This window comes from Leptinotarsa decemlineata, unplaced genomic scaffold (genome assembly GCF_025532065.1).
Source record: "Leptinotarsa decemlineata unplaced genomic scaffold, Ldec_3_MD MMD2_P_RNA_scaffold_6, whole genome shotgun sequence".
In the NCBI taxonomy this organism is placed as follows: domain Eukaryota; kingdom Metazoa; phylum Arthropoda; class Insecta; order Coleoptera; family Chrysomelidae; genus Leptinotarsa; species Leptinotarsa decemlineata.
The window spans coordinates 16,409,378-16,435,882 of record NW_027412533.1 but is presented as its reverse complement, the minus strand read 5'-3'; the positions used below and the strand labels follow the sequence as shown (position 1 = coordinate 16,435,882).

The 26,505-nt window shown below is 33.0% G+C and overlaps 1 protein-coding gene across 1 annotated transcript in view; it reads right to left on the bottom strand.

Annotated features, from left to right (window-relative positions):
• Positions 1-3,054: 3,054 nt before the first annotated feature.
• LOC111516053 (NPC intracellular cholesterol transporter 2 homolog a) overlaps positions 3,055-26,505 on the bottom strand; it is a 28,451-nt gene continuing 5,000 nt past the window's right edge. Inside the window, exons 2-4 of the mRNA XM_074170058.1 lie at positions 23,314-23,424; positions 9,744-9,916; positions 3,055-3,220 (exon numbers count right to left, since the gene is read on the bottom strand). Of these exons, the coding sequence (XP_074026159.1) occupies positions 3,134-3,220; positions 9,744-9,916; positions 23,314-23,424 (371 nt within the window). The 3' untranslated portion in view covers positions 3,055-3,133. The remainder of the gene's footprint in view (positions 3,221-9,743; positions 9,917-23,313; positions 23,425-26,505) is intronic.

The following is a 26,505-nucleotide window of genomic DNA, read 5'->3' as shown; positions in this document are numbered from 1 at the left end:
ATGCAAAATAAGACATATTGTACCAGATGATAAACACAAGCTCAAACTTTTGAGTAGAATAAACAAAAGCGGTCTGAATGCCAAAATCAAGTTGACTTATCGTATGTGGGACGTCTATGAACTATTATCATTACGTGAGACTTATTCAGACATATGGGCCATCAAAACAACTAACGCTCTGGAAACTCCTCGTTTTGTCATCATCGCATTCCAAAGTACTACCACATCTGAAGATAGAACACAGGATATTACAAAATTCACAACTGCTGATATCAATAGTATTCGAGTGTACTTGAATTCTGAAGTTTATCCATATGAACGTTGGAATTTGAATTTCGATAAAAAACTTGATGCTTTTGCTTATTATGCTTTTGAGAGTTTCCAACGAAGTTATTATGATAAAGATATGAGTGAACCTCTGATAGACATTGGACAATTTAGAGAGAATCCACTATTCGTCATCGATTGTTCCCATCAACCGAATGCAACAAAATCATCAACTATTGATATAAAGATTGAGTTTGAGACGAGGAAAACCAAGTTTCCAGACAACATTAAAGTATATGCATTAATTTTGCATGATACAATTTTAACATACAATGCATTGGATGGTTCAGTTCACAGCAGATATTGACACTCTTTAAATTATTGATACTATTTGATTTTTCTACTGTATCATGTATTGTTTCATGATTTTTTTTTCATTTGTAACTGACTTATATCATGTATTGTAATTTTTTCCTAATTCATATATATCATATTTATTGTTTTGTAATCATTTTCTATTGTATATAATGGGATTCAAATGAATAAAACATGAAAATAATATAAAGTTTTTCATTTGACATTATTTATGATTTACAGGAACATACAGACTATCTAAAATAACTTCTTCCTCTCGATTTTCATCATTCAATTCAAAGTGATGAATAATCCATTCTGGCAAATATGGTTGGAGGCTATACAGGAATCTTCTCAGGTTCAGTTCAATCATAACATCACAAAGTTGCCACAATTCTAATTCATTATCCAAATATTTGTTAAAAACTTCTGCACCATTCCGATAGTTCTCAGCATCACGAAGACGTAATTCGATTTGTTTTTCATCATAGCATACACTCATATCATAAACGCTTGCATGTTCGGCTCCATCACCCAACACCTTTAATTTAGACGACAAATTTTGAACCGATGATTTGAGATCTACAACATCGATCCAATTTCGACTTGCATACTGCATCCACATCTTTGAATGATGGAACTGATATCGAATAAAAAAACAATAAGCAACCTCCAACTTGTTTCCATGATATAATACTCACATTCCCATTTTACTTGTAATTACAAAGTGAGTGTATTCAACTAAGTTAGTAATGATTATATTTCCATATAATTATCATCTAATATATGAATATTAATAAAACAAAAAGAAATTCACTATGATTACTATTATTATTCAATCATATTGAATTTGACTAGAGTTCACGCTTTCATACCAGCAAAACTTTGTGGGCTATGACTTAAAGAAATTCACCATAAATAATTACAATTATTATTCAATCATATTGAATTCGACTAGAGATCGCGTTTTCATGCCAGCAAAACTTTGTGGGCTCTGTCCTAAATACGTCATCGTATATTTACCACCCGATGAGTTGATTCAAGTTATATCGTCATCACTGAATTGCAACGAAATACGTTTTGGTAGCCATGTTTTAAATAATTTATCATAGCTCACATCTTCCAATAGAATAAGTTGACATATTTTTAATTATGTTCACTTCATCAATTGGCAATGATGATAAGGCCTTTTGCTCTAGTATTTCAACCTCCTGTACAATCAAATTATTAATTTTATTCAAGTCTACTTTTGAAACGGACATGATGAAAATATGTATGAAAATATAAACAATTTTCAACAGACAAATACATTCACCGTCTTCCTTCTATTACGAACTGAATAACACTACCAATTGCTAACTGCTGTAGATATATTCGTCTACTGATTTCATAGTGTGCCAAGCATTTTTTTTATATTAAACAGTGCGATTCATCCCCACCATGAAACCGTGAAAGGTTCACATTGCTAGTTGCTACCCACTAGAGATGCCTGACGTCACAGTCAAGCCCACCTCCCAGCTGGATGCGATAGCATATGTTGATACGAACAGGCAGTGGTCGTTGCGTTCTCGTAGAGGGTAGACGTTAGGCAGATAATCCTCGGCCGCCTGCGTGTCACCATCGATAGCGAGGCTAGAGCGATGCGTTACGCCACAGCCTTGATCGCATCGAGAGAAGTGAGGGCAGACCGATGAATCCGCATTACTCAGCCACACGTTGTGGAGTGAACATCTTGCTCTCTTACTGTTGAACGGTTGCTGTTGTGACGTCACACCACTACTAACTTGGTGGGCTCACACCGATGGAACATTCATTACTTGAAGGATCTTCGAAGTATGCAGACGTATATTTGTACATAGACAAGCACATGATGAAACCCTGCACCGTGCATTCTCACATACACCAATCAAATGTAATTACGTCACTATGTCACACACACAAACACACAAAAATCTCATATGAAAAAAAAATTCTGAACGATCCCTGCACCAGACCCTTCAAGGTCACATCGCCTTGATGTTACTAAACAACAACAACAACTAATACGTCATAGTGGTGGGGGGAGGCCCAGAACCGGCTGTAATCTGCTACTCTCATCTGGGACCAAATTTTACTTGAATTTCTTTCTTTATCTGATATATTCGCCAGCTAGAAAGAACGGTTTACGATGTTAACTCAACTGATAGAAGTCCAATACTCCTTTTTCGTCGATCGCGGCGCGCTATATTTATATGATTTCGGCGAGCGCACGCAGGCTCCGCCCACTTGGCTCGATGCCGTTTCCGAACTAATTTGCTTTTACGAATTTCGCTCTTTTCGTTTTACTCGAAAATCTGGACATTGGTGACAATCAAAATCCCAGATAATAATAAATATGAAAAAAATATGAAATATGATATTGAAATATGAAAAATAAATATTGCATAAAAAAACTTTTTTTCAAGATATTAACGCGTTTATTATCAATCCAAACTTCAATTGAATGTAAGTCACAGGTGGGATAATACTTTCCCTACTTAACAATCTTTGAGGGTATTCTGGCACAAATAATGTCTTTTCCTTCATCGTTCTGAAGTTCCCACAATATATCCACAGTCACCTGGAACAAAAACAAATTGAATTGAAAAACTTGGTAAGAATATTTGGAGAGACCTATTTTATTATATTCCATTAAAAAAGAACAAAATAAAAGCCAAATGTGTAAAACTATTCATTCAATTTATTAGGATCAAGTTTATGTTCAATTTTTTTACCGAATTTCTCGTTGACGTTTGTTTCATTTTTTGTATATTACTCAAAATCAGCGAGGACAGAATTATTAATACTGTTTGTATAATATGTATTATAATAATATAAAAAATTCAGTTTCACTCGGCAGTTTTTTTGAAAAAAAAATCGTATATTAACATAAAAGTAGAGGTAGGTTACATGAAAAATATGACACCAACGTTGAAATTGATTTTGATGCATATAATAAGGATAGGACAAAAATGTCTGAGAGAAATCGTAGATATATAGGTTTTACCACGATACACTCATAACGGTATGCTATTCGTTAATTCCAAACGCGTCCAGTTCGCGCAGATGACGTGAGTGCGAAGCATATCGGGGTTGTAACTTCGTAGACTTCGCAACAATTGGAAAATTATGAAGGTAGTGTTTCCACATCACTACAATTAAATACTGAAGAGATAGAACAACCTGAACAAACAAACGTAGATAGCACTTGCAGTACTTCAGTTCAGTCGAATGCACAACAAAAAACAGAAAAAGAGAGGTTAGTTAGGTTCTTTTATCAATCGAACTTATTGTCACTGTGAATATTGCCTCTAATCGATTTTTTTTCTTTATGCATTTTTAATTTTTTTCAGAATTGCGGAGTTACGTATAGCAGAACTAGAAGAAAAGGTTGCACATTTGGAATCGTTAAATAGGGAGCTGTGCGAAGAAAATTTACAGCTGAAGAAAGATATGGAGACATGCAGAAAATCATTGGAGAAATGTTTTTCGTCTGGTCAGATAGAAAGACTATTGAATCCCCATAAGAATCTGAGAAAGTTGTCAGCAGAGGATATTGCATCTGCCATATCATTGAGAAGTGTTAGTCCAAAGGCCTATCGCTATTTGAGAGCGAACGCATTGCCCCTATCAGCACTCTCTACTTTAAGGAAATGGGCTTCTTCATCTCAGCCCCGGACTTTTGACCAATGTTATCAATCTCATGCAAAAAATGTCATTTCAATTGAAAGACATTGAAAAGTTGTGTGTTCTTTCCTTCGACGAAATCCATTTATCCAATAGGATTGATATAAATAAAAAAGATGAACAAGTGATAGGCCCATATAAGACTTGCCAAACTGTAATGGCACGAGGGCTGATTAGTAACTGGAAGCAACCAGTGTTTTATGATTTTGATCAGCCAATGAAAAAAGAAATTTTAAACCAAATTATATCTGCATTATTCAATGCCGGTTTCACCGTGGTAGCCATAGTAAGTGACATGGGTCCTAAGAATATGAAATATTTCTCGGAAATGAATATTGCTCACGATAAGGATTGTTCATTCCCACATCCTTGTAATGAATCTATGAGGATTTTTTTGTTTGTCGATGTACCTCATCTAATCAAGTTATTGAGAAATCACTTCATTGATCAAGGATTTCGGTTAAATGGTACATTTATGGATAAATCCTGTTTCGAAAGTCTCCTGGATATATCTACATCAGAGCTTTCTATAGTACATAAAGTCAGCAAGTACCATATCGAATTGAAGGGAACTGAAAGACAAAAAGTTAGGCCAGCAGTGCAACTGTTATCTAATTCTGTTTCGAAGGCAGTTTCATATTGTGGAAAAAGCGGATTAATGCCATCAGACTTACCCTGGGAACAAGTATCAGACTTCGTTCAGCTCATTAACAGATGGTTTGACGTTATGAATTCGAAAACGAAAATAAGGGCTAACTAACCATCTAAAAACACATTTGATAAATTTAGAGGATCAGAAAAAAATACTAGAAAAAACTTCCAGTGGGAAAACATACGAGTGGGAAAACATAAATCCTTGATTCAGTTTCAGAAAGGTATACTTTTGAGGAATAGATCAATAGTTGAGCTCTTCCTTTATCTTCAGAAGAGGCACTCTGATGTCCAATATATTCTTACTACGCGACTGAATCAGGATATTCTGGAAAACTTCTTTTCTTACATGAGAGGGATGGGGTCATCTAATGATCATCCAAATCCTCTGGATTTCATTTATAGAATGCGTTGGTTCATTTTGGGAAAACACTCAGCATCAGTTTTCACTGAGAACAGGAATACCGAAGAAACCGGAGAGCAATGTTTAATCCAACCTCTAGAACAAACTTCAGAACATCCTGAGTTTGAAAAGTTAAACTGCATTACTGCTGATATGTTTGGGAATATATCAAAGGGAGCGGAATGTCTGGAAAACTCCCGGAAATTCCAAGATGAAGAAAATTTGATTCCTTATTCCTTTATAAATCCATGTTATGAAAAATGTCACACTGATGGACCAGATATGTCGCAAGAGGCGTTGGAGTTACTCGGATTGAAAGAAAAAATAAACAATGACTCATTAACTTATATAGCGGGTTATGTGGCTCATAAATTCAAGAAAAAATATAATTTGGGAACGGAAGTTCTTCCAAAGATTTGGATTGGTTGCAATTCATATCAAGAGGAGGTCTTCTAAGACCCAATAACTCATTCCTTCAAGCAGCACAAATAATGGAAACCGAATTTCAGAAAATGCATGGAAATACATTATCCAGAGAAAAAGGTATCTTCAAAACTTTAACGCAAAGAACCATAGAAAAGATAGAAAACCCAATAACATACGATGCATTACATTGTTTGTGTAGAACAAGGACCTATATAAGATTGCGGGAGATTACTTTTTAATCATTCCCATATTGATTTCAATTTAAGAGCACGGTAGACAGCTGTTTCAGCCTATTGGGCTGAAACAGCTGTCTACCGGGCAGGCGGTCCTCGATTGAAAACAAAATGAGAAAAACCAAGAATGTACTTGATAAAAATAGCTGCGCAAATGCAATGAAATATCAATATGGGAATGATTCAAAAGTACTATCTATTTATTTTTTGATTTTCATGGAATTATTTTTCAGCAGCTTGACTGCATTAGCCTTTCTAGATTATATATATATATATATATACGAATACGAAAGTTATCAAGTATCTTGATATAAACAAAGAAGTTATTAATCGGACATAGCACTCAAGAAGGTGGCAAACCATAGACACATGTTTCAGGCTTTTGGCCCATCATCAGTATGGTGCAGCCAAGTGTAAGGATGGGCAACACTTGGTTACCAGAAGAAAGAAATACAAATGCACGGAACCACCAGCAGAAGGCAGCCGCACATTTGTGGTTTAAGTTAATAGATCTTGTGTTTACAAGAAAACTATCAAAATCACCACGGATGTAGCTATAGCTACCTGGGTGACATCCGGGTCCAGGAAATAATACAAATACGAAGGTCATCGAGTGTCTTGATATAAACAAAGAAGTTATTAATCGGACCTAGCATCGCCATCGGAAAACGAATCCATATGTTTCTAGAAATGATATGAAATCGACAAAGGTTAATGCAGTCAAGCTGCTGGAAAATAATTCCATGAAAATCAAAAGATGAATGGATGAGTACTTTCTGATCATTCTCATATTGATTTCAATTTAAGAGCCACCGGTAGACAGCTGTTTCAGCCGAATATTGGGCATCGTCAGTACTGACGATGCCCAATATTCGGTACTTTGATGAGCTGTCGCGAATGATAGAAAGCGTTGTCAAGAACTATTACATTATTCGCATCCAAATTTGGGATCAATGTGTTTTAAAACCATTCCTAGATAATAATAGCTTCCATCTTCTTATGATAGTGAACATTGCAGTACTCAAGTTTTTTCCACATAATTTTAAAGAATTCGGAACCCATCCTTTACTTCCTTTGCAATGCACAATGATTAGTCGCGATCCGTTGTTCGCAGGCATGTTAAGCGTACACATTTTCGAGCCATCAGTCCACCCTTTCGTAACTGTATCGTGAGTGTCATACCAAGTTTCTTCTACGTTTGTTTGATGGTGGTTGACAATGTTTCGTGGTGTATTTCATCATCGAAGACGATTGTGGATACTAACAATCGAAACGTCGTGACGTAACTTGATTTGGAATCTTTTAATTTTCATTTTTCAGTTTTTGTTTATAATAATTTTTAATTTTCAACTTTTATTAATGTTTCAATTTTAATTTTTTTAATTGTTGTTGCGTTTTATGTTATTTCCTTATAATTTCAGTTTTTTTGTTCAAATAACATTTTTATTTTCGGTTAATCTTTTTTAATATTTTTCAGGAATTTCAAATCAATTTATATTATAGTAGACAATGGAAGTCCGAACTGATGAAAGTCTAAATACAAAATTTGCCGTTGTTCTTGTATTCGTTACGCAATTTCACTATTCTTCTGCTTTCCATAACTGCTTGACGTTTGTTTATTATTTCAAATCTAAATCCGAGTTTCTTTATCCATTTCTGAAGAGTTTTGTCACAGCAGCTCACGTTATGGCCGGAAGTATTCAATTTCTTCCATATGATTTCAGTTGTAGGAATCTCATTGCTTTTGTAACAGTCGTGTATTGTTTTTTCAATGATTTTATTAGATGAACATCTAACGGTTTTAGTAATCCTGTTTGTTTTTGACTATTTTACTTACAGTTGAGAAAGGAATTTCGGTCAGATCTGATGTTGCTTGTAATAGTTCGTTTCCCTGGAAACTAAACTTGAGATGTAGATTCTTATATACATTGAAACATACTCTCTGTGTTTCAATATTCAAATGCAGCCGAATTTTATTCACTGGCATCTTTTTTTTGCATTGTTCGCCATCGCTTTTGAAATCACTACACTGGAAAAAGTCTGCGTTGTTATCACACTCGTTATTAATATTAGTACTTATCCAAAGACACCACATTTCAAACAGATAACAAAAATTTCAAGTAATTATAACTGCACCAATATCGAATTTCAACACTCAAATCGCGATCAGTTCCTGAACTAAACATTGACAACACGACGCCGATAACCATCCTCGCATTCTATTCGTCACCGTAACATGACTTCAAATTTAATTTTATGACTCTTCAGCCAATCATAAAACTTGGTTAGTAAAAATTATCCAATACGAACCGCCAATTCTTCAGTCCACGTGGACTAGTTGGCAGCGACTTCATTTGTCTGTATAGTTTTTTTTTGCCTTTGAGAGTGCCGACACCTTTAAGTATGCACAATACCGTTTACTTCAACTTTACCAACGTATGTGTGAGAAATGTTATGTTACTGTCTAGCTGATTACCTGAATATTTTGTACATTCTGAAAGTTGAAACTATCAACATACTGGAATAATGGTAATAAGTAGTAGATTTAATCCATTACTGTAATATCAGTTTTCGAAAATTTGATAAATATCGTTTCATCTCTGTCATTATTTGAATGATTGTTTTCACATCATTTTTCAAAGAGATTCATAACCATAGTTGTTTTATAGGAATGTAGGACTTCACGGCTGGCGTCAATGTTTTGGTTGGTATTCCCCATAACATAATAATATGACAATCCTGGACCCAGAAGTTGCGCAGGTAGATGTAGCTGTATCGCTAAGAATTCAATATGTGATCATCAATATTTATTACATATAATACAATAGTAGTACCTACATTGAGATGATTTCAATAATACAAAATGAGTGTTGTTTTCATTCATTATTCAGTTTATTTTAGTTTATTTAATAAAAATTATTCAGTAAGGTGAGGTGAGGCCTGCGTTGTAGAGTGATGTAATTTAATTACATAATTTCAAAGGAAATGGATATACTCAAAAAGACGGATTACTAAGTTAGCGATATAGATTACAATACCGATCTCAAAGCTTATTCTTGAGGAATTCTACATTTCATAGACCACTGATAATCGATTATAGAACTTCTACATACGTTATGCGATTCTGATGATATAACCATCCATACGTGGTGTCCAGTTTGCTAGCAATAAATATGGAAATTTGAGGTAGGATTAATATTATTCTTATTTCTTCATTAATCATAACATTAGTAATCAATTATATTGTCACATCAATAAATGAAATTTCTTCATAATTTTATAGAAATTGGATAGATTCCTATATGTCCTTCAAATTATTTCAATTGAACATTCCGTATATTTGCATCCATGTTCATTCATGGTCCAAATGAAATGTAAATGAACTAACCCGTAAAAAATTATATTTCAAATAGTTGCAAGAAGTATTTAACCATTGAAACACAGATGTTGTCATTTGTTTCTCCCATGTATATACCGGGATATATTTTCCCAGTACTTTTCATGTTTCTCATCGATAATAATCTGATCTGTTCTAGTACCAAATATTTTGGTACTCCCACAGCTGGTTCAGAACCCATACGTGGTAAATTGTCCAAATTTTTAGATAACATACATTTTACTTTCAAACTTGATTTAGGCTCTACAAAATTTCCCCCTGAGGTAATCATAGTTTTATTAAGACCTTGATAGAAATGAATTCTCACCCTTGGATATGAAGTTAGTATTGGCATCGTGGTTGTATATCTGTAAGTTTCTCCAGCTTTTATGGGACAAACGATTCCAGAGTCTTTACATCCATCATCGTTTGGAAGTTCGAATGGAATTTTGACCCCAATCACACCATACACTACTGCTTTCAAATTAGTAGTATCCACATCTGAAAATTAAATAATAACATCAATATTCAAGGTTGAAAACTGCAAGAAAAAGATATTACAGAAGACCGACAAAGTTTGAGGATGGAATAAAGTTGTCCTACCAATTGGTTTTATTGATAGGTCAAAGTTGAAGGTTTACGTTAATAACTACTCCATTATGGGATCGAAAAAAGTTTTTTCAATTGACCATCTTTGAGAACCTTGTTTATTTTTTATATTCGTGGATTGGGTCTTCTGTCGATCCTACAGATATCATCTTCGTAAGGGGAGATGTCATCGTCCGTCTTTCCTCACTGAAGCTTGTCCTTCGGGGACAGACATTATATGGTTTCATCAGTGATCAAACAACAGGCAGCGCGGCTTGGTGTTAGATCACGAATGCTTTGTTTTGGATTCGAGCACTTTACTGTATCAAAAAACTCCAGAGTGGTTATTTTTCGGAGGGTTAATAAGTTGCAATCTGATAAAGCCACAAATTTCATAACGTAGAACCTAAGTGAACAATATTACATATTATTACATATTACATAAAATACTATTTTTCAAAAGCAATATCATGCTTCTAGCAGCATCCATTGGCTTGTAGTAGGGGTAACTGATCATATTCTTACGCCACTAATCTGAGGTCGAATTTGTTTAGGTTATTCACAGTGATGTTTAGTTTTGCTACATACGTTATATATTATTTATTATAACCTTAGGATGTGAAAAAAATTAAATTTTCGAGAAAATCACAAATAACAAACACAATACATATTTTCATTATGGTCACTCTTATTTTTACAAAAGTTGGTTTGTCACTAAATTTTTAACAAAATCAGTGGTCTTTTTCGTAATTTCCAACAACGTCAGGATCAATTGTGAATTGGTTCGTCCTCAATTTGTTGTGTAACATCTTGCATAGAATTTTTGAAATATTTGTGACCCTGAAAAACGTAAAACAAAAGATTCAGAATCAATTGATGAAGACATTTACTGATAGTGAACTCAAATATAATAGATAATCAACAAGAAACATTACAAATACTCGTTTCAAAATGGTCGATAATATTTCATGGTGAATTTTACTAGGTCGGACTTTCATTGTCTATGTCTGATATGATTGGAAATCTAAGAAAGCAACAAATGAAATTAGAATAAATAGCTAGAATATCGATTATGTATAAGCAATAAAACGTGATATAAAAATACAATAAAATTAATAAAATACAATAGTCAAGATGAAAGATGAAAATGACTACAAAGGCCATGTAAACGAGGTCACACGACTTTCCAGTTTTGGACCATAAACGACACGAGCAACTCGTTAAAATTAATGGGTAATGCCAATATACAGATGGTTACTCAGAAATTTCTTTGTGTATCATCCTGTTGCGAAATATCTATAAACATATAGATATTGTAAGCCAGTGACCTTCTCACGTTCACCAAGACATGAGTGGGGATAATTAGGCCAACTTTGTTGGCAGGGAGAGATGTATAAATATGCCAATACCGTTCAGATCAAGGAGAATCAGAAATTAGAACATTCACTCGAATTGAACATAAATTCAGTCGAGAATTAGAATCCAGAATTCGGGAGTCAGAACTAAATTAAATTCTAGATTCAGTTAGATTGCTATGTAGCTATGAATAGTAAAAGGGTAGATTTGAGACCCAAGGTGAACCAATTGAATATAGATTCAATTGGAGATTAACATATTGAAAATTTGTCAACATTTTGCTATTGGCACTTGATGTGGGCTATTAGAATATGACCATGAATCTTTTATATAGGGTGTTATCTGACTTGGGCCATCCCCATCTTTGAATTTTCAAATGCGGACCTGTATTTTTTGTTGTAGTTTTTGGATCTTAGACGTTCACTTCATACTGAGACATTAAATTAAATTTTATATTTCAGGATGTTTCGGTAATATTTGATTATAGTTGGGTGAATTATTCCCTTTTAAATTACGGCCCTGGCATCTTCTAGGTACTCCTCAAACAGTTTGAGGAGTACCTAGAAGATGACAGTACTACCAACTGTCGGAAGCGCTCGCAGAGAATTAATAGAAGATATAAAGCTTCAAATCCTTATATATATATATATATATATATATATATATATATATATATATATATGATATTTTGACCCCATCTATACATTCCCGAGAGGAAAAGAGGAAGTCCAGGGACACCCTGTATATAGCTTTATATCGTCTATTGATTATCTGCGAACGCTTTCGACAGCTAGTCGTACTGTCATCTTCTAGGCACTCCTCAAACTGAACTTGTCATCCTGTCGTCTGCCTCTTTATACGGTCAGAACGTCTCAACTCAGGTATTTCAGGTACTTTAGGTGTATTTGCCTGTATTTGTACTGCATCAGGTACTATTCTTTGTGTTAGATCTTGTCTAGGAATGTGTATGGTTTTATTTAATATATTGAATGTGAGGTCTTGTTGTGTTTTGATTTGTACTTGTTCCTCGATGGATGTTCAAGTTTTCCCAAATGTCCATGCGGACATTCATATATATATATATATATATATATATATATATATATATATATATATATATATATATATATATATATATAAATCATTATAAATCATTACGGATTTGAAAAAATCTAAAATGCTATCAGAAGATGAAGCAAAAACTTACATGATTTATAATTCCATATCACCCAAATATTATGGACTCCCTAAAATACATAAACCTGATTTGAAACTGAGACCCATTATTTCCTCCATTGATGCTCCAAATAGCAAAATTGCTCAAATGGTCACTAAAATTCTCACTGATGCTTATAATTATGAAAATGAATTCTATATTATGGATTCTTTCGATTTTTCCAATTTCATAAATGAAAAATCACTACCTCCTGGTTATATTCTGATCAGCCTTGATGTGATTTCACTTTTTAGCAATATACCTATGAATCTAGTGGAGAAAAGTATCATCAAAAGATGGAATGATATAAATAAAAAATGTTCGATAAACCAAAAAAAAATTATTGAAATAATTGGTTTCATCTTCAACTCAAGTTATTTCTCTTTCGAAGGTAAATACTATAAACAAATTCTTGGTACACCAATGGGAGCTACTATTTCTCCTATTATAGCTCAATACGTAATAGACCTTTCTGAAAATATACTTCCCAAATTGAGTTTTAAAATTCCTTTTTTAAAGAAATATGTTGACGATGTCATCTGTGCAATACCTTATGACAAATCTAATGAAATTCTTGATGTTGTCAATAGATATGATAAGAAGTTACAATTCACTATCGAAATAGAAAATAATCAGACCCTTCCTTTTCTTGATACAAGTGTTATTCGTAAAACTGATAATTCCTTGATTACAGATTGGTATGTCAAACCTACTAATTCAGGAAGATATATCAATTACTATTCCTTTCACAAAAAATCAGTTAAAATTAATTTAATACTCTGTTTGAAAAAAAGAATAGAAAAATTAGTACACTCTTCCTTCAAGCAAAAAAACCTCAGACTTCTTAGAGACATATTGATCGATAATTCTTATTCCAGAAAACTTCTTAATAAAATAATTTTCAATACTGGCAGTAATACAAATTCTGATGTAATTAACAGAAATGTATGTAATGATAGTTCACTTATCAATATTTCTTATAAATATCATAAAACTTTTTCATAATGAACAAAATATCAAAATATGCCAAAAAAATATTAAAACTACATATAAAGAATTTGAATACTAAATTGAAAGATAAAACTGATACAACAAATAAGTCAAATGTGATTTATAACATTTCTTGTAATAATTGTAACTTGAATTATATTGGAACAATATCTAGAATTCTTAATTCTTAACTTCACATAAAAGTGATACAAAGCTCAATAAAAAATCATGTGCATTAGCACAACACTATAGAAACAGGCCATAAACCAAATTACTCTAATATCAAAGTTTTACATACAGAAAAAAATATTTCCAAACGCCTTTTTCTTGAAATGGTGGAAATTAATAAGTCTTCTGATTGTATGAATAAGAAAACTGACATTGATAATCTCAGCAGTATATATAGTAATTTACTAGAACTACATCAAAAACATAATAATAATGAAAGATGTATCAATCAATAACTCTTTCATCACAGTAAAAAATTATCAAATCATCATACCCATTAAAAAATGACATTTATGTGAAGGTATGACATTTGTCAAACCCATAAAAAAATCGTATACATGTTAACTTTTACGTCAATTTATATCTTCAATTTATTGTTTTTCACTCATTTTTACTGTAAGTATGATTTGTAATGTTATTGTAATGTTATATCATTAAATTATAGGCCCTGAAGAAGCTTCCCATTAGAAGCGAAAGCTTGGCAAAGTAAAGCAGAGTTTGATTTTTGATTTTTTGACTGAGAGACCCTGTTAATCCATTTTACCATATATATATATATATATATATATATATATATATATATATATATATATATATATATATATATATATATATATATATATATATAAAATCTAGAAAGGTTAATGCAGTCAAGCTGCTGGAAAATTATTCCATGAAAATCAAAAAATAAATAGATAAGTACTATTTGATCATTCCCATATTGATTTCAATTTAAGAGCCACCGGTATACAGCTGTTTCAGCCTATTGGGCATCGTCAGTACCGGGCAGGCGGTCCTCGATTGAAGACAATATGAGAAAAAACCAAGAAAGTATTTGATAAAAATAGCTGCGTAAACGCAAGTGAAACATAAGTGGAACCACCTATTGGTGTGACACCCAAGTCAACTTGCCCATGAAAAGATATGAAATCTAGAAAGGTTAATGCAGTCAAAAGCTGCTGGAAAATAATTTTATGAAAATCAAAAAATAAATAGATAAGTACTCTTTGATCATTCCCATATTGATTTCAATTTAAGAGCCACCGGTATACAGCTTCAGCCTATTGGGCATCGTCAGTACTGGGCAGGCGGTCCTCGACTGAAGACAAAATGAAAAAACCAAGAAAGTACTTGATAAAAATAGCTGCGTAAACGCAAGCGAAACATAAGTGGAACCACCTATTGGTGTGACACCCAAGTCAACTTGCCAAGTTTTTATGTCAGTGTTGGTGGTTTGACCAATCAACCGACAACTGCGGTAGCAGTTGTATATATATATATATATATATATATATATATATATATATATATATATATATATATATATATATACATCTTCTAGGCACTTTTTTATCTGATAGAAGAGTGCCTAGAAGATGACAGCACGACCAGCTGTCGAAAGCGCTCGCAGATAATCAAATAGAAGTCATAGAGCTTCAAATCCTTTTTGTAACTTACATTAATAGTAAAATATATATGTGGGCATTCTCCACTTTAGTATATTTAAAAAATAAATATAGAAATAGGCTTTGTGTGGAAAGTGACCTGTGTTTAAAGCTTTCAACCCAGATATAGAATCTCTTGTAAATCGTAGGTACGAGCTCCTCAAGTCACATTAATTACGTGAGTCTCATTTTTAAATTTTTTGTATTTGTTTAGTTTTAAGATTCTGAATTGAATTTTTTTTTCCGTACTGTATTTTATTTTTAATTATATCATCTTTAGCATTTTCTTTTAGAAGTTCTTCAATAGTGAATTTTCCCGATAATAATAATAAAAATAATATTAGTAATAATAATTATACTTAAAATTATTTAATATGTGGGTCGCGAAACAAATTCCACAATGAAGGTTGGTCCTTAGGCAAAAAAGTTTGGGAAACGCTGGTTTAGAGGTTTTGGGCATATATTTTCCACTTGGTTATTACATTTCTGAAATTTTTACTACAAAATCTTATACAGTATATTGGGTTTGAAAAAAATTGGTTTTCTATGAATAAATTTTATTTTCAATTTGTTCTTGATTACTATTGATTGGTGATATTCGAAGAGATTTTCATAGAGGTATTTATGTTTAACATAATATATCAGTAAATATTTGTTTGAATGTAACTCTTTGGTAACGGAAGAAGTCCAAATTTTAGAAAAGATCGTTATGAAACTAAATTAGTATTACCATTAATTCTACAAGTTCTACATTTCATTTCTCGTGTGCAAAAGAATGACATTTATAGACGGTGCATCAGGTATTAATCCATATAATTCAATTGCGAGGTCATTACTGGATAATGTATTGTTTTTCATTCGAGTGAATCCTTTTATAGAATCCAAGATTAGTTTCCTTTCTAAACGAGTACAATATATTTAGTGTTTAATCATTCTACTAGTCATTTTCTACGTATTGTTACCTCGATCAGAGGTCAAATTCAATGAATTCTAATTTACGATGATTCGTCGAATACGTCATACTGTTATTGTTTTTTAGATAAGCTCCGATAAGTGCACTTTTTTCGGGTGAAAATGCATCCGGGCGATAGACAATAACAAACAGGAAAGGATTGTAAATACACTGTCCCGTTACTTGATTAAATTTGTTAACACTATCCATGATAATAATAACACAATTTTCACACTATAAATTTAATACAAGACATGTTTCCTACACTGTTGTTTCATCAGTTGGACTGGTCAAACCCATGGAGTGAAACGCGGCTTAAATTGAATTTGTAGTATGAAAACTATAATTATTATCATATACAGGGTGTTCCTTAAACACATGCTAATATTTAAGGAGGTGATTCTTAGACCCATTTTAAGAAAAAAACTTCCCATGGACGTATGTCCTAAACGCCCTAACTTTTGAGATACAGGGTGGCAAAGTTTTCAAAAATAATCAGTTTTTTAATAATAACTGAGATAATTTTGTAGACATCTTTGGCATATTTGGTACATATGTTCCATGCCTCAAGGCGCATTTTCTGATGTACACAAATTTGTATTTTTTCAAACAGTGGCATCCCTACGGGTTTCGCATTGAATATTTTTGGGGAAAAAGTACTACGCCAATGCTTTCTTTTCAAAATAAAATCATTTTTAAAATCCTCATTTATTTTTGAGAAAATTTGATCTCTTGGTATTTCTTTGTCCGACGCATGATTTTCACTCAAAAAAATAAAAATCGACAGAAAGCAAATTAAGAAATTAGATCAATTCTGAAATGAATGAGAAACTGAAAATTGCTTCATAACGCATTACCAATTCCCTAATAATATTTGAAAACATAATCTGCCAAAAATAAATTTTTCACAAAAACGAGTTTTATTTTATTTTGTGACAGTAAGTTTAAACGAATAGCACAAATTTGTTAATTAGTAATAATACCAAAACTGATTATAAAAATTGTTGGAAGTGGCCACCTGCACTTAGTATGCATGCTTCCGCCCTTCTACGCATGGAATTACGCACCCGTTCAAATATTCCCGGAGTATTTCGTATAGTTTCACACGAGGCAACTATTCGCTCTCTTAAATCTTCTAAAGTATTAACGGGAGTTTTATACACAAGAGTTTTAAGGTGACCCCATAAAAAAAAATCTAAACTGTTGAGATCGGGGGATCTTGCTGGCCATTGCTGAGGTCCTCCGCGACCTATCCAACGATTAGGATAAACTGTATTTAAATGGTTTCGGACAATTACACTGAAATGAGCAGGGGCGCCATCGTGCATGTACCATATTCGATTCCTTAACGCAAGTGGCACATCTTCCAATAACCCAGGTAAGTCTTCTTCGAGAAAGTGTAAATAAGAACCATCATCAAGGCGTCCTGGTAGAAAAAATGGGCCTATTAGATGATCACCTATAATTCCTGCCCATACATTAACCGAAAATTGGTGTTGGAAATGAGTTTCGGTTATTGCATGGGTATTTTCTTCAGCCCACACATGATTGTTATGGAAATTTTGAATGGCATTCCGAGAAAAATTTGCTTCGTCTGTGAACAAAATTTGTGTCTCAAACTGCGGATTAAGTGCAATACTTTGTAGATACCACTGACTGAAGTTCACACGCTGTGGAAAAACTCTGGGGAGTAATGCCTGCACTCTTGAAATATGTATGGTATGGGTATAACAAAAAATCAACCAAAATACGCCAAACAATTTGATGACAAATATCCAGAGTTCTAGCGATCTTCCTCGTACTCGTCTCAGGATGTTCCTCAATTTCTTGCAGCACCGCTTCCTCAATTTCAGGAGTTCTTACTACACGAGGTCTACCTTCCGGAGTCCCTTTCTTGAAACTATCAGTTTCTCCAAGTCGACGATGAATATTTGAAAAGGTTCGGCTATCTGGTAAGGCACGATTAGGATATCTTTCCTGATAAATGCGCCTGACTTCTGTTGCATTACCATCGGCAAGGCCATATACGTAATGCATTTGCGCCATTTCCGCATTCGTATAATTTACCATATTTACTGATATTCAGAAAAACAGCGGACTACCAAAATAACTTCAATAACACTTCAAAATCAATCAAAACGCGCTGTGACAGTTTTTAACACCAACACTTTACTTTAAACCAACATCAATATTAGCTACTGACGTTTGTACATACAGAGAATTCGTTTTTTATTGCTATGGTGGGTACGCTGTTTTTTCTGCTTTTAATCTTTAAAAGAAATCACATATCGACAAACTCCATATTTCCAAGAGGTGCAGTAAATAAATTCTGCTACACGTCATTTATTCCAGGATAACTAAATTTATGTTTTCAGAAATTATTAAGCGGTGCTGCGTTATGACGTAATTTTAATTGAGAACAGTGCATCTGACAACAAACAAATACCTTTTAGATCCTCAATTATTTTGCAACAAATCTAATCTCTTAGTTTGCTTTCAGTCGATGCACGATACCGCATCAGATTTTTAAGGAATTTATCCTTAAGTAAAGCGAGTTTTAATTTTTTGAGCGAAAAACATGCGACGGACAAAGAAAACCCAGCAAATCAAATGTGCTCAAAAATGTATGGAGATTTTAAAAATAATTTTTAATTCAAGATAAAGCAGTGGCGTAGTATTTTTTTCGCCAAAAATATACATTTCAAAACTCGTACGTACGCCACTGGCAGAGAAAATTAAGAAAATTGTACATCAGAAAATGCGCCTTGAGATATGGAACACAAGTACCAAATATGCCAAAGATGTCTACAAAATTATCTCAGTTATTATTAAAAAACTGATTATTTTTGAAAACCCTGTATCTCAAAAGTTAAGGCGTTTAGGACATACGTCCATAGGACTTTTTTTCCTTAAAATGGGTCTAAGAATTACCTCCTTAAATATTAGTATGTGTTTAAGGAACACCCTGTATAGATCCGATAGTATTGAGATGTTTACACTCTATGAAAATAGATAACTGGATTGTGTTAGGAATCACACGATAAAAGTTGAGACCTCGTGAAACCGTAGTTCCCACAAGTTCCGACTTCTGAGGGTTGAAATACGGGAAAACTGCTTTCCCAGGAAGTTTTCGAATTTTGTTTCAACTGATAAAACAATTTTCATATAACTTCGGAATTACAGAAAAATTGATTGAAGGAAAAGTTCAATTTCATGTTGAATTTCGAAACGAAACTGTAATTATTTGAGAAATTGTGAATTTTGATAAATAACAAAATGATGAATGGTGAATGAAAGTTTCGACAACGGGAGACAAGTCAGATCCAAAAATATATAAAAAAATATTTTTTGTTGACCCTGGGAAGGGTAACAAAACACTTTTTATAGGTCTGTCGTAACTGCTAGAGTGCAGGAAATGTTGGTTAAAAATTGGAAATCCTCATTTTTTGTCTAAAAGTTTCTAAAATTTTCATAGAATCAGAAATTAATTGCCACAAAATTATTATTCGACTTGAACCTTTTATCTTTCTAGAGTTCAGGAAAGATTGGTTAAAATTAGAAACAATATGTTCAATAAAATCAATTTTGTAGATACCATTGAGTTTTGTGAAAATTATGGTCATAAATTATTCGCAATCGAGCAATGGATTTTTTTATCAAAATAGTTCTCAGAAAATGTAATGATTTTTTGTAATCATAAATCGTTTAATTGCAGTGTGAAAAATTTCTGACCGGATCATGAAAATATTTGAGAAAACCTAATCAATAATGAAGACGAAAGTTGACAAAATGAGAAATTATATTTGATGAAAATTTAGTATATTTACCAATGTTTGTAAGAAGATGGTTATAATTAATAGTTTTGAATTGAGTAAAAATAATTAAATGTTCATTTTTGATCAGAATTAAATAAATAATATCTATAAAATATATGAAATGAATTAATGTAGAATTCACAATAGCGTTTGCATGAAGTATAACTGAGCTAACCCAATCAATGACAGGCACCAAAGATGGCCATAGATAATTGTTTTGAACTGAGTAAGAATGATTTATTCATTTCAGATCAAGAATACATGAATCTGATATATAGAAATCTCGTGTCACGGTGTTTGTGGCACCACTTCTCTGAAACGGCTCTTCCGATTTTTATAAAATTTCTTGTGTATACAGTGCATTTCTGTAATGTCCCCCCTTCTTTTATTTTTTGAACGGGTCAACTCAAGAAATTGAAATTTGGGATAATGAAATTAATGGATGAATACTTTATTTTGAAGTAAAATTGACAGATGAAACTTTCAAGATGCCGACAACTGGGCGCCATCTGGAAATAATAATTAAATGGAAAGGGGAGTCTTGTGACACATCTTTTTGAAGCTCCTGACAAATGCATCACAACCCTAGAATATAATGTCAATATCTTCAACTATTACAAAATGGCGAAACTTTTAATAATTGCCTGAATACATTGACATTCAACTACATGTTATGAGGTAATACGCTTGACGTCAGTTTAGAAGAGCTCGAAATGGTTGCCTTGAACTTCTTGACATATGAACAGCCTATCCGATATTTCACGCCTAACATTTTCGAACACACTAACGTCAGTATCTCTACAAATATTTATTATTCTCTGCCGCATATCCAATATTGAATCAGGTTCAGTTTCGCACACCTTTTGCTTCAAATAGCCCCATAAAAAAAGTCCAAAGGTGTCAAATCTGGCGAGCAGGCTTGCCATTCTGTAGGACCTCGACGGCCAATTCAACGAATGGGAAAAGTAGTATCCAAATTGTTTCTTACTTACCCGGAGTAATGTGGTGGTGCTCCATTTTGTTGGAATACAACATCCATTCGCTTCGACGATTTCAGTGACGAGGGGGTCAACAGTAGTTTCCAGCATATTCAAATACAGTTCCCCTGTTGAATTTTGATCGATAAATACATGTTCTACCATATGGTTTCCCAATATTCCTGCTCTAACATTAATTTTTTCTGAATATTGGGTATGTGTTTTACGGAAAACGTGAGGATTGGTGTCACTTCAATAACGGCAATTTTGTCTCTGAACATTGCCGTTAAAAAAATGTACATTCGTCACTAATACAAATATTGTGGAGATAGGTAGGATGCCTTGCAATGGTTTCCGTCATGATTTCGCAGAATTCTGTTCTTCGATCAGGGTTATCTTCAGTTAATTGGTGTACTAGTTTAATTTTGTATGGACGATACCTATTCATCTTCAAAAGTCTCCACACAGCAGAAAGAGACACCTCACAAACATTCGCGACGAAATAAGTAGACTGTTCAGGATTTACTACCATCTCACCAATTATTTGCACTTGCTGTTCTTCCGGAATGGACAGATAACTTGGGGGCTTTTTGTTATGTATACTACCGGTAGTTGTGAATTTGGATACAAGTTCCCTCAAACATTTTCTACAGATAGGACGATTCGGAAAACGTTCATTGAAAATCCTTTCGGTCTTCAATTTTTTCTTCCAATGGACGAGAATAGACCATTTTAGAGATTGTTGACGTAGTACCTTTCTACTAGTAAAACCGAAAACTAAATGAGAATATTGCAACTGAACAATGATGTTTTTTGTCGTACTGACATTTTTTGTGGTTTTTATAAACAAAAAAATAACTTAACAAACCTTATCGGGTTGTTGGAATTGCCATATAACAGATAAAAAGGAATATTTCTAGAAATATCGATATTAATGTGTTTGTCCTCAGGAAATTATTAAATGCTCCGGCATTTTGTAGTAAGTGAAGATATTGCCTTCATATTCTGGGGTTATGAATTATCCGTCAGGAGCTTCAAAATGATGTGTCACAAGACCCCCCTTTCTATTTAATTTTTTTCACAGATGGCGCCCAGTCGCCATCTTGAAAGTTTCATTTGTCAATTTCACTTCGAAATAAAGTATTCATGCATTAATTTCATTATCCCAAATTTCAATTTTTTGAGTTGACCCGTTCAAAAAATAAAACGGGTGGGACATTAAAGAAATGCACTGTATATTTGGTAGGTATAATAATAGGTCGTAAAGTATATTTCAACCGCTAGATGTTTAGGAAATATTGTTCAAATGTTCAAATTCAAATATTTACTTTTGTGAAGTTTTGAATATATTCAAAATTGAAGATTGTTAAAATTAAAAAAAATGATCATGAATCGAAGTTAGATCTCGAGGGAATATTAATAGCACCCAACTTTAGATATAACTTTTCTTTAGGAAACAATATCTAATTTAGCTGAAAACATGGGACGAAATCATTTAATGACAAAATAAATTTCTGAAAGGAAAATCCCAACAAACGGATATTGTCAATTTGGATTAATAAAAAAATTACCAAATGCTGCAAATTAACAGCTAGAACGTTTGAAATAGTGACGGTACGATAAAAAGGTAGTTTTATCTTAGGGAATTATATTTTTGTCAGGAGAACTTGAGACTTTTGTAATGTTTTGACGCAATATCATGTCATATATGAATCATATCATCATATGAATTTGTTCTTTTATGACATTGAATCGCCTCTCAAGTAACCAACCCTGAATGAAGCGGCATAATACTGACACAGTAGCAATTCAATTTCATCTTATAGTCATTGTTCAGCATGTATTATTTCATTTCCATTTCAGCTCACAATAATTTTCACCTCACATGTTTATTTCACGTTAATAAAACAACGATAAAAATAAAAACAAAAATAAATATTAATTGGCGCTCCGGGGCGACTTCATTGATTCCAGTGGTGTTTATTAATTTATCAACTCTCAAGTTTCATATCTATTATCGATTTCAGACAATGGAAATTTGCGGGATTATTCTGCTAAAATGCTACAGAAGTAGCCATAGCTAGGTCCGCTTAAACAATATAATAACATGAAAACAAATATTATGTTATCAGATCCACAAATTCTATGTAGTTCAAATAACAGGTCTATAAAATTAACAGAATAACTCCGCTGAACTTCTAGAATTCAGTGAGTTTTGCGGTCACCTTGTATTATCCATAAAGCTCTCAATGAGCAGGTTGATGTATATTATAATTCATAAATTTTCAGAGACATGATAATCTCGAAATATATTGGATTTTCTTTACTTACTCGATTTGAAAGTGATGTTCATCGTTGCATTTGTTCCTTTTTTCAATGGACATCTAGGCTTGTCATCACACCCTATAATATCAACGCTGACAATTGATCCAACCTCTGACCCTGAAAGATAACATTAATTTTAGTTATTATTACCCAATATTCTTATCGTAGTGAAATTAGTGGGATGTGATAACATGGGGTTATTGCCTCGTTTTAAATACAATGTTATGAAAATGATTGTGTGTTCTACATTTTGGAGTTTTTGCAGAAAGTAAAATTGTTCAATCTATGTACAATGTCACAGATTCTTTATAAATGAATCAGTCAAGGACCTAGGTACTCTAAAGAGATTATGTGTAGGTCAAAACCTTCTTGGACCAAATATTAATCAATAATAGTGAAACTATTTTTTGTATAATTTAGATTTCGATATACCTACGTAACCTTTGAACAACTCCTCTATTCATTTTCTATTTTTCCGTCAAAGAGTAAACTTCCAAAGAAAGATGAATTCATAAATAACAATAAGACAACAACACAGAACAAAATTTCATTCTAGGTCGCTTTGCGAATATTTGATGCTTTGTCTTCAAATTTTGGTATTTATTAGTGTATATGTATGTACATATGTATGAATGAACAATATGAATATATATATGTATGCATGCATGATTGAATGAATGAATGAAAGAATGAATGAATTGAGACAATCAAAAATGTATTTACCAAAACTCCATTACGAATTGAATAAAAGGTTTTTGTAGAGTAATAAAATACGTATTGCGATTCTGTAAATTATTAGTGAAAATATCACAGTAAAGTATCACCTGAATAATAATTGAATTTTAAAGGTTTATTGGGAAGGGGGGACTCTTTTTTGATTAAGTTTTGCCGAAGGAAAGTTTCGTTTGATAAGTGGATGTTCATTTCAAATATCAGTCATTATCAAGAAATATTTCAGTTCTATTCAGACATTCAACATTGTTGAAAACGGTGATTACTGCGAAAAAAGTATGTTGGGCAAGCGAACTATAATATCGCGTTTCAAAGAACATGTTGCACATATTCCGTTTCATAGACCAGATAAGTCTTGTGCAGCTCAACATGCGTCATACAAAAACCACAGAATAAGTGAAAAATGTTTGAAATTGTCAAGACTAGTACAAGATAATAGGCTTTTATACGTATTTGAAAGTTTAGAAATAAAAAATTGTGGTATGTGGAGATCTATGAACAGATCTATGATCTATGAACAATAGATCTTTCACATAACAGGTAGTCAGTAAAATATAAGTGATAAATTAAGATATTATTATCAACTAACACAATACTAGGAATTCTTTTAATGAATCTTGTTTGATGATCTGCAGAAGCTGTAATGGTTTTTAGAGCAAAACTTGCCCTCTCTTATAACAAATTTGACGTGCTTTCAAATTCTTGTGAAAAATATTACTTTGGTATGTTTCAAGGGACTTTTTCGATGGCCACCTTGTATACCTTGACAGCTGAAGATAACAGTTCTCCTTTCAACAATTAATTTTGATCACGTTTGCTTAAATTGTCAAAATTCGTGAAGTCAGCCCAGTTTCAACAAACGCAAGTTTCTTAATGGCATAAAATGGTTCTTTATCAGTTGAGTAGAAACTATACATTCAAAATATCCTTTGTGACTTGAATATTCAGCGATAAAAGATATTTATTTTCGTTTCATGAATATAACGTTATCGATTGACAAAGATCAAAGGTCACAAAATACAAAACGATATCACCATAATAAATTGCTTTGAATAATATAATCTAGGAAATTAGAGAGTATATTTTCAAAATACTTACTAGTTACAGCTTATCTCTTCACTACTGAAAGAAACTACAGAAAAAAATTCAAATGGATAATAACAATTTACCCCTTGTTACCATTTTGTTCACAAAAGTTGTCACCACTTTATTATTATTATTCTATTTTTCATCAGAGAAAACGCATCAACCAAATTGTTTATTAGCGTTACAATTCAGGTTACATTTCTAATCATAATTTACTTCAGAAAAGACAATAATTTATCAAATTCACAATTAGGGCCTAGTATATCCTTCAAAAATAATGTTATTCCATGATCCTTCCTCTGCTGGTTGAAGGTCGGACAATCGATAAGGAGATGCTTTATAATCAAATTCACGTGGCATGCTTCGCATGTTGGTTCATTCTTGTTCTGAAGCAAATACTCGTATGTGTGGCCTAACCGTAAAAGGTTGTGATTACTTGGTCCCTTAGATGTTTATAGGTGATATAGTCCATGGTTTCACGAAACTTTTCACTTCTCTTAGCCTTGATGTTGATCCTTGCCAACGGTTTTGCTATGCGCCAGCATGATCTCTTTAACTGAATTCTGCATGTCGCCTATTGTCGTTTTGGTTACAATTTGAGAAAGTGCGCTGGTTACTGCTTCTTTGGCTAGTTCATCAACTTCTTCATTAACCCGTATTCATATGTGCGATGGAATCCGTAAGTAATTTAAGGTTTTATCATTTATCTCTGCTTCATAGAGCTGGTTCTTGATTTGCACACCTAAAGGGTTCCTGGGATTAAGTTGTTGCAATATACTAAAAGAGCTGAGAGAATCCGTTAGGCCTGTTTTCATATAAAGTACTTGGTTTTATAGGAAAAGCGGTTTCGTAAGAAGAATGTTGTCGGAGTGCCTGTACTTTTGCAGCATAAATTAGTGTAAGGAGTGTTCGGTACTCTAGCGACGGCTCATTGGCTTCACAATAAATACTTTCTATCGGGGTCATGCGATAGGCTCCTAAAATAATGCATGTATCATTATTTAGAGAGTCGAGTGGCGTATACTACTGAGACAAAGTCCTGTTTTGATCTTATTAAGGTTTTATATAGTGTTAGTAGTATTTAGCGATCAGCGCCCCATTCTTTGTTCTTGCGTACTTTCAATGAGTTAGGTCTTTCAAACAAGAAAATGCAAGGAGTTTGATTTGTTCTTTCCAATATAATTTATGGTCGAATGTCATGCCTAAAAAAAGAGGAATATTCAGATTTCTCCTTTTGGAAAATAAAATGTCTCGTGTTTTGGTAAATGAGAAGTTTAGACCCGATTTCTTGGACCACCTTTCTAGTTTTAAAAGTGAGTTCTGTACTATATATGATAAGTTCTCCAGATTTCTGTTTCTGCAATAAATTAGTCATCGGCA